This window comes from Micropterus dolomieu, linkage group LG16 (assembly GCF_021292245.1).
Source record: "Micropterus dolomieu isolate WLL.071019.BEF.003 ecotype Adirondacks linkage group LG16, ASM2129224v1, whole genome shotgun sequence".
NCBI lineage: Eukaryota > Metazoa > Chordata > Actinopteri > Centrarchiformes > Centrarchidae > Micropterus > Micropterus dolomieu.
This window is the reverse complement of record NC_060165.1, coordinates 17,010,453-17,020,605: the sequence shown is the minus strand read 5'-3', so window position 1 is coordinate 17,020,605 and position 10,153 is coordinate 17,010,453. Positions and strand designations below refer to the sequence as shown.

At 37.2% G+C, this 10,153-nt stretch overlaps 1 protein-coding gene across 2 annotated transcripts; it reads left to right on the top strand.

Moving 5' to 3' along the window:
- The first annotated feature begins 651 nt into the window (after window positions 1-651).
- On the top strand, window positions 652-10,108 carry arfgap3 (ADP-ribosylation factor GTPase activating protein 3). 2 transcript variants are annotated; one of them, XM_046072293.1, is made up of 16 exons: window positions 653-808; window positions 1,509-1,627; window positions 2,186-2,258; window positions 2,390-2,521; window positions 2,662-2,742; window positions 2,862-2,955; window positions 3,067-3,126; window positions 3,231-3,277; window positions 3,384-3,535; window positions 3,695-3,826; window positions 3,938-4,063; window positions 4,514-4,657; window positions 5,154-5,277; window positions 5,558-5,645; window positions 7,495-7,619; window positions 7,702-10,108. In XM_046072293.1, exons 1-16 carry the CDS (start codon window positions 740-742, stop codon window positions 7,717-7,719), a joined length of 1,584 nt encoding a protein of 527 aa, XP_045928249.1. In that variant the 5' UTR covers window positions 653-739; the 3' UTR covers window positions 7,720-10,108. The 2 variants fall into 2 exon arrangements, with proteins under 2 accessions (XP_045928248.1, XP_045928249.1); XM_046072292.1 differs by lacking the exon at window positions 7,702-10,108 and having other exon boundaries at window positions 652-808; window positions 7,495-7,643.
- Window positions 10,109-10,153: the final 45 nt, after the last annotated feature.

Here is a 10,153-nt window from a genome sequence, read left to right as displayed (position 1 = left end):
TTGAAGATATAAGTATCTATAGAGTAAGTACAGATAAGTATCTTCAACCAAGTCCAGTTGCCCTTGATTTTATCCTTCGTTGGATGTAGTAGAGTTGTTTCATGTATGTTCAAGTAAAAATAAGCAAAATGCCACGCTAACATACTTAAATTTCACTTAATGAAATTCAATTTACCAGATGTAACCTTAGAATCATACAAGTGGTGGAAGCTTGTCCAACTTTGTACTTCCATTCCACGCATTTTAAGATATTTGTATAATAATATTTTTGTGTTTACTTCATATTTGTCTGATGGAATGTACATTCCTCTAAAAACGCAGAGGGGTAAGTGATTGTACTTATATTTATGTCATTTAGGTAGAGCGATAAAAAGCTGATGCAGTAAATTAAACTTGAATTAAAGGTTGATGTAATCCAAAGCTTGAACAGTAATTACATTTATATTAAATGTATACAAACATATGACCATCCAAGTATTTTTACTTTTAAGACTTGAGCTGCGGGTCTAAATACTCCCTTCACCACTGTGAAAACACAACTGGAGCTTCCGATGTGAAGGTGAACTTCATCACCCAGAAGCCCTTGCTACAATAACATAACCACGCGTAATTTTTATCCAATCAGAGCGATGTTCTCCTACTGACGTGTCGTATTCGCTTATTATTGAGGTAAACCGGAAAAACACAGCTGTTAGTTCACGCTATTAATTGAAACGACAGGTAACCTACAGATAGAAAAATGTCTGAACCCAGCAAGCAGGAAATTTCAGCCATTTTTAAGCGACTTCGCTCCATTCCTACGAATAAGGTGAGCGTTTCAGATTGCCTAACGTTAATCTCTTTAACAAGGAAGTAAGCTGAAGTAACGTTAAATATCTGACACGTCGCACTTTTGAGAAACGCCAAGGCTAGCTTTAACGTACCATAGTAATTTAACATTTACCAGATACGTCATGTTTAAAATTTGTTGACAAACTCCAATTGTGCTCTAGTAGCGTTTGTTATATATGAATAATATGTCGGAAAACATGTGGCTTGTAACCAGACGTAACGCTAGCGAAGTGGTTGACAGCCTAGCTAGCAACACGTTGACAGCTGACATTAGCCGTGTTTGTTTAGGCTTAATTTGCTAACGTACTGTAGGAAATATGTGAGACTGCTGCGCATACATCCTGAATGATAAGCAAAAAGGGAAGGGTGCTTTTTTATACCGTTAAAAGATAAAGTAATTGCGAAATTCAACTGACTTTGCCAACAGCTGTTTGAATCAGCAGCAATCTAGCTAACTTAATATCACAGGCAACATGTACTTCAGACCTCCACGATTACACAGTTGTTGTTTTAACCTGACACAGTTCACATTGTTTGCTTCCACGTCTCTTTAATTGATTTCATGATCCATATCAACTTCAGTTTTAACTGTTTCAAAACAATGTCAGTTGTTCTATCTGTTTAAAGTTTAAGATTAAGCTTTTTTTTCTGCATCTTCTGTGCTTTTTACCCCCCAGGCTTGTTTTGACTGCTCAGTTAAAAACCCCAGTTGGGCCAGCATCACCTATGGTGTATTCTTATGTATTGATTGCTCTGGGACACACAGGTCTCTTGGAGTGCACTTGTCCTTTATCAGGTAAGTCAAATCTTAACAACACTTTTCAGAACCACAATAAAAGCATTTAGGAAGTAATACCAAATAGGTAACGTTAGGATTGTAACAAATCCAAAAGTAACAAAATATAATTTTAAATTGATTTGAATTTGATCATTTAATAGTGAGAAGTTTAGGGGCAATAACAACAAGTACTCATTCTATCTTCATTCTGGTTACATCCGGTAGACATTTTAAATTAATTTATGGTGACTGCTTTACAGTGTAGAGCCTGATAGATAACATCTCAAATTTTACATTGAATTCTAGTTGCCTCTGCAACTCTTGGCAGAGGCAAGAGTATAAAGAATTATAGTAATCTAGTAAACGCAAAAGCATGAATATGTATGAGCTTAGAAATATTCCATAATTAGAAAAAACAAGTTTATTAATATTAATAGAACAATTCGGAGAGTCAAATGGTAGGGAGATATTTCTTCTTGAAGCTGAGATGCTGTTTGTCCCTGTCAGACCCATTTAATGACACTGAAATCTTTGAAGAAAAGTTTTTTCAAATCCTGACATTGTTGTGTTACACAGGTCGACTGAGCTGGATTTCAATTGGTCGTGGTTTCAGCTAAGATGTATGCAAGTGGGAGGCAATGCCAGTGCGGTCAGTACCTGTAGGCAGAATATCAGCACACTATCAACAGATTGAAATCCCAGCATTGCATGACACACATTTAATTTAACTTAATTCTCCATGTCTGCTTTCCTGTGTCTGCTCTGACCTTCATATGGCAGGTTGCATTTTTCAATCAACATGGGTGCACATCCAGTGCTGCCAATGCCAAGTACAACAGCCGAGCTGCTCAGCTGTACAGAGAGAAGATAAAGACTTTAGCCACGCAAGCCACCAGACGCCATGGTACTGAGGTAATACAGTTTTTCTACACTTCCAGGTTCCTCCAACAGAAACTTTGGCTTCCTGGGTAGTGCCTATTTGCTTATCACACTTTGCATGATACATCTCTAATACATGGCTGTATCCCCTTTACTGCTTTTCTTTCATATAGTTGTGGCTTGACAGTCAGGCTCCTCTCTCCCCAACATCACCAGAGGACAAGCAGGTGGATTTCTTCAGTCTGCATTCACAGGTATAACAGTGTGCTTGCCTTATTTTAAGTGTGATTTTTACCCACATATCTGCTTGTTGAATACCTACACATTGACAAGGGATTGGTAATTTCACTATGTGTGTCTGTTTAATGCCCAGGCTGTTCCTCAAACTGTGAACACGGCCAAAATGTGTCTGAGCTCCCCCACATCTGATTTGTCTTTAACCCCGGAAAAAGAGGAAGACAATAATGGTATTCACTGTCACTGTTTCTCCTGAACAATATAACCACAAAATACAAACGTGCACTAGTTGTATTTATCCCATTTATGTGGCTCATCATATATACATTAAATGTTCTCAGATAATCCAGAGGAGGGTCCTAGTGTGGAGATGCTGAGTGTTTCTCCAAAAGCAAATCCAGGTTGGCTTATATTCTTCATGTTTTCCTTTTATTTCCATTTATTTATATCTGAGATATTTCTAAACTGTACAACATGTAACTTCACTGTCCTTCAATCTCACCAGAGGCTTCGTCTCTTCTTAAGAAGAAGCCAACTGCTGCCAAGAAAACAGTATTTACTCATTTAAATTATTCTAAACTAAGTATGTATTCACAGTTTGTTTTGTATGTGTGTTCATCGATTCATAGTTTGTTTTGTAAAATGTGTCTGCTTCTAGTTGGCCTCTAAGAAGGGTGGTCTGGGCGCTCAGAAGGTAAGCAGTAAGAGTTTCTCAGAGCTGGAGAAGAAGGCTCAAGCTGCCGACAAGCTCAGAGAGAAAGAAGACGGCACTCCTGCTGGCAAGAAGAGTTTCCAACATGAGGAATCCATGTGCGTGTCTTTACTTTCACTTTGTCAGTCTTTATAATGTATTATGTTTTTCTACCCTTTTTTGTGGTCAGTATATGTATTTATTTGTGTTTTCTGTTTGCTGCTGTAGTTTCCTCTAGTCATTTCTTTGATAAACTCACCTGTGTTCCTCCTCCTCAGCGCTCCATCGCTGCGACTGACCTGTAAAGATCTTGAGCAGCAGAAGAAAATGGAGGAGAAGAAGTTGAAGGGATTGGAGGGGAACAAGAAAGAGCAAGCTGAGAGACTGGGCATGGGTCTAGGCATCAGGAGGTATGATGATGAAGAGACAAATACTAGTCATCCTGTAGCCGATTTAAGAATTAGTTTTCGTCTCTCTGTTTCTTGATCTCATTATCGCTCTGTCTCTATGCTTCTCTGCAGTGGAGTGTCTCACTCTGTGACATCGGACATGCACATCATCCAGCAGGAGAATCCAAAGGGGACCAAGACCACCAAAGGACGACGGTTCACAGAGGATGATGATGATGAGGGGTCCTTCAGCTCAAGGTCGGATAAAGAAAAGTGTATTTATGTACAGGATTTATTTTACTGGTATTATTAATATTATTTTTGACATGTTATATTAAATTTTTTTTTCTGAAAAAGATAAGTAAACTTAAATTCTGTTTATTTTATTGCACAGTTTTTAAAGGGATAAACAATCGACTGTTGCTGTTAGGTTTTAAAAAAGGGTTATTCAATATTCTGCATTGGTACAGTATTACATGTAGTATATTCTTTTTTTTTTCTTTTTTTTTTTTTTTTTTCTTAAACAATTTTATGAATATATTGTGAGTTTGTTAGTATTCATGCACTGTATCTGAATATGATCAGCAAAGACAGGCAGCAAAGACCTTTTTTGAAATTTTAGAATCTGCCTTTTCATGCTGATTCAGCTCTCACACATTGCACAACATTTCTTCACATGACATTATTCTGAACTTGTTCTCTCTTTAGGGTCATGTCTCGGTTTGAGGATCAAACAGAAACCTCAGATAATTTCTCCTCTGGGTGGGATGACGGAGGAGGCTGGATGAAGGAGAGCAAGAAACCAGAGCTGGATTTCTTCATGAGCTCCACTATATCATCATTGAATGACAGGTAAGATATTGTGGGTTTTAATGTCATGTACATCCTGTTGCTGTGACTGTGACATGCCTTTTCACAACTTACTATTGTTGCTTGATACAGTAGAAATGTAAACTTTTTATTCTGTTACACTCTTTGCAAAGCAGTGTATGTTATTGTTTATCAAATTTTTTGGGGAATCAAATAATGATCACATGATGATTTCATTTTACTTTTTTAATTTCTGTTTAATGATTTTTTTTTCAAGCAATAGTAATTTAAAACTAATGAAATTAAGTCATGTTTTACACATGAAAATAAATCCAAACAAATTTATCTAATGGATTTTTGTATTATACTATGTGATGCACAGTTTGTTTTTGAAATTTGGTTAAAATAAAGTGTTTATATGAGGTGTACACTTGACAACTGAATAGAATATCTATTGTCTGTCTATCTATGTCTATTGGTAAGTGTGATTTATTGCATCATATCATAATTGTTTCCATTTGTAATCATTGTTTATCAGACCCACAGCCAGACGAAAACCAGAACCAGTACCAGTCTCAGACACAGGAGAAGCACGGACAAAGTTTGGAGATGTGAAAGCCATCTCTTCCGACATGTACTTTGGAAAACAAGATAACTCTGAGGTACACAATGACAACATGCATCCTCCCCTTTCCACATGTTGTGCATACTGTATATTCTGAGTTGTGCATGTTTAAAGTTGACTTGCATACTCTGTGGTTTTTATTGTAGATCAATATAGTTTTTAAAGTTACAATAACTAAAACTAGACTATTTTCATTTCATGTTGGATATCTTGACTTTTAGACATGACCTACCTGACCTATCTAACTAATTAAATATTTTAGTCCTTTTTTTTTTTTTTTTTCATTTAAAAATATGTCCTGTATTTCTTTTCTTCAGTACGAGGCCAAAACACGACTGGAAAGATTTGCTGGAAGCGCCTCTATAAGTTCAGCAGACCTTTTTGATGATCCAAAGAAACAGACTGGTAAGAGACCAATTCACAATCACTGGCTTTGTACCAACTGTTCTTATATTATACTTATCACATAAATTAGTGTTATTGATACATATAAATAAATGTATGTGTAGAGACACATTGAGCATCATGCAGGAACATTTTGAAATCATATTATCCCCAAATTGCTATATAAGGCTGCTTCATTTTTGGGTTTTATTGACAAAAATGTTACCCAAGATTTTTTTTTTTTTAAAAACAACCCAACAATGTGCCATTAGAGCAGTGCTATCTGTACTGTGACAATAATAATGAGATAATAATTTAATGTGAAGTTAGATATTTAAAAACAAAACATGCTAAATCAAAACCGTTTGTGACGTAGATGGGAGGTGGATATATTATCTGACGTTACACTGTTGGAGTGTCAGAGTGAAATAACTGTCCTAGTAACAAGTGAAATAAGTTGCCATGCCAAAATATGTCAACAATTCATTAAAAATTAACCTCTTAGTAAATTGCCACACCATGATGATGATGATGATGATTTCATGGTCAATCATGTTCTTGGACAAGGTAATGTATTGATGTTTTATGTTACCTTCAGTCACATTTGCCGACTTCCTTCCTGACTCTGACAAATACCGTGTTTTCCTGGAAGTTAGAGTTCCTAGAGGGGTAAAGAGGATAGGACGCCATTGACAGGCGGCCTAATGAAACGTTTGAACATTGTTGGAAACATTTGGGATAATGTTAAGTACACAACTCATCAAAATATATAACATAGGCCTAGTTGTTTATATTAATACTGAAATGTTAGATATTAGGGATGCGCCGAATGTTCGGCCAACGAAATTAATCAGCCGAAAATAGCAAAAAAGCACTTTCGGTGTTCGGCCTGATAAGTCAAAGACCAAAGAAATTTTACCAAACAATTACGTTGACATGTCGGCAGTGTGGAAGGATTTTAAAATGTCTGAGAAAGACTTGCTGCTTGCAGACACTGTTTTGCTTAATTGTCTCCTAGCACATCCTCTCCATCTGTAGCAGACTTCTTCTAGAAAAGGCAACAAACGGTCTGACCCGCTTTGAGTGTTTGTCACTCGTTTATTGAGAAGGCAATTAAGCTAGCTGCAACTAAATTTGGAGTGCACACATATTCAAGCCTTTATGGTAAATCCACTGAAACAGACCAGTGCGACCTGACAGACAGGTTAGCAACTTTATCCTGTCATTTTCTCTCTAGACAAGTGTTGCAGTATGAGAGTCCTACCTGAAGAGAGGCTGTGAAGTCTTCATGTTACGCCATACGAGAACCAGATACAACATTATTTATCAAATTGGGTCGGACTTGATGAATTTAGCGCGAGGATACACATGTGACAACGTCCGGTTTTCAAAATAAGGTGTCTATACAGGATGGAAATAAGATTAATTGGATTATATTCACAGAAAGTATAAAACATATTACAGGTGTCCATTAAAAGTAAATGGACACATGTAATTTACTTTACTGGACCATCTCAGGCCTTGGACTCAACCCTATAGTCTCTCCAAATCCTGTGGGGAAATGCTGAGTAAAAGGTACAATTTGACTATTTAATTTATGCTATGGTTAAACAAAAAGGCAAAATACTGTAAACTACCAAGTATACTGCCAAGAATTTTCATTTTGGGATACATCCCTATTAGATATTGTATTTAAGTCAAAAGTGTCTTGTCTGTGGAGATAGACTGTTCGTACAAGACTCGTACTCTACAAATTCTCTAAAAAAACGTTTGTCACGTTAGAACAAATCTGCGAGTGGCTCTTGCATGAGACCTGCTGTTCTCTGTATGTGTGTCTGCTTGACTCTCTTTGTTCGTCTTGTGTTCACAGCGAGCTCGTACCGTCTGACCAACGTGCTGCCCAGTGCTCCTGACATGTCACAGCTCAAACTGGGAGTGCGCTCAGTCGCTGGAAGACTCTCTGTCATGGCCAGTGGCGTAGTTAGCTCAATTCAGGTCGGTACGAAATACAGCACTTGAAACAAACTCATAAACATCTTAAACATCAAGTTCTAATATTGTATTTTTTTTTGTCTAGGACCATTACAGTTCTTGAGTCATGGCGAGCCTCCTCTTGGATCCACTGCCCTCATAGTCGTCCTCTGTTTAACAGAGTCAGCAAGTGGCGGTTACTCATCCAGGGAGTGATAGAAGTGCTGTGGGCATCTCTGCATCAAAACGCACCCCCAAATAACCCTGTATTCATCTATATCTAGTTTTTTATTAGATCTTGTATATACAGATTTGATTAAGATGACTGAAGCACAATATTTTCTGCAGGCATCTTGAAGGGAGATCTATGTGTATTGTGTCATAAAGAAACTTCATTTGCAGTTAATTACTTAGTTTGCTTTTAGGTTATTGGGGTTTAAATATTTAGAAATACTGTATGTAGCAGTCTGAAGTTTGTAGTTTTGAAGGAGGGATTTGATTTCTTTTAGTTGATGAAGTGAGAAAAACCTAAATGGTGGAGACAAAAAAACATGGTAAACATACTCGTGCTTAGACATTCACACAGGTTTGAAAGTGTCCTTTCCGTCCCCAAAGTGCACTTATGTTTGCTCTTCCATAGACGGGACCAAAACCTGATTGAGGCCTTGGGGGTGGGGGGGACCAATTGCCTATCAGTTGAGTAAATTGAAATCTGCCTCATAAGTACATAAGCTTCATTATCTTAGCGAATAGTTATCTAGTAATAATTACGTTTTGTCTTTGTTTTCTTAGGCCATGCATCTGTAGGTTGAACAACAAGATGGCATGAAGTTGGCATGATTTTTTTTAATATGCTCTTTTGCTTTTGCTGATTTTTGGATCAGAAGACCGATACCACTCTAACATCTGTACGTTTTAAAATGAAGATCTAGCCAGCAGCCGGTTAGCTTAGGTTAGCATAAAGTCTGGAAAAGACTGGCTCTGTCTGAAAGCAACAAATCCGCCTGCCAACACTTTGGCTTTTTGTATGGATTAAACAAATAAGACATGTTTTAATTATTTAGCTTTTGAGATATCTGTACAGTAAGTGTGTTTCGTTACCTTTGGACAGAGCCGGTCTAGCTGTTTCCCACCGTTTCCAGTCTTTATGCGAAGCTAAGCTATCCAACTGCTGTCTGTAGCCTTATATTTAACAAACAGATGTGAGAGGTATCAATCTTCTCCTCTATTCCTTTAGAAAAAAAAAAAGCAATCAACTCACTAAAGCACGATGATGACCCGGCTCGATGTGGGTCAGTTGCACTATGTATTAAATTCTGTTGTTTTTCTCAATCCAGTTATTTGGAATTAAGACACTTTAAGATGTTGTAATCAAGAACATGGGCAACATTGTAATCTGTAGATTTACTAAATTTTGAGGGGTCCATATTTATGATGTTTTAGTTTGAATTTGTAGCTGCTTTTTTGTAGGTATTTGTTTTTATACATCCGCAGTGACATTCTACATTGCCCCTTTTGGTGTTTAATGGCGCACTTTTGAAGGGTAGTATTTGCTGATGCGATGGCGGGGCTTCTTTTGTAGCTTTCAGGCCCCTCTGTACAACAACACACGTCCACTTAAAATGTGAATGTAACCTATCCCTTTAAAGCCTTCAAAGTGATGTTTTTGTTGCTGTAGCATACTGCCAAGGTCCAGATCTTTGTCATGATATAGTGATGAGTTTGGATTTAAAATTTTAAAGCAATGGGAAAGTGTCCGGCTTGTGCTTTAGCATTTAGGTAAAGGTTTTTCATGATGCTAAAAATGCTTCTTTGGATATCTCAATTGTGCAGAGTTAAGGGACAAGGGTTTTTAAAGCCCCGATTGGTGACAGAATTAATATATCTCTGAGCAATTCCTGTACTGTTTATCTGTCTCAGGAGTTGTTAAATAAGAAACACTAAAAGAGGGCAAAGTCAAAGATGTAGATCCTTTGATGACCAAATATTTGTTTACTCCATCACTCTATGCCTTAGCCCAAAGATCCCTAATTAACATGTCCTCATATTGCAATATTGTGGAGTCATCTAGTTACCTTTTTGAACATAATTTGTTAGAAACTGCACGTGGCAGCTTTGGATTGAAAGTACTGTAATTGAACCTTTGCCTCTAAGTTGACGATGTGTCCATGTTAGACTTTCTGTATTTTGTTCATGTTTGTAAGAATGCTTTTGTCCTCTGCTGTTGAACATTGTTAATTGTAGCTTGTGTAATTTGCATGGCCCTTGTAGTAAATAGGACACGCTGACTGACATATCCTTAACACAAGATAGCATACGGCTACTGGAACCCACCATTTAAATAACGATGGAAAAACTGTATAATTGGCTGAGAACCGCTACATACAATGCTGTATAGGGCTTTGAATTACCATTTATAGAAAGCTACTGATAATCACGTTTTGACATATTTTGACAGTCAAAATGTAAGTAAGATTTTTTGGAAACATGCCAAATAAATGGCTTGTGCCTAAGCTCTTTCGTTTGGTCATTTTGTGTCTGCAAAACACTGATTAATT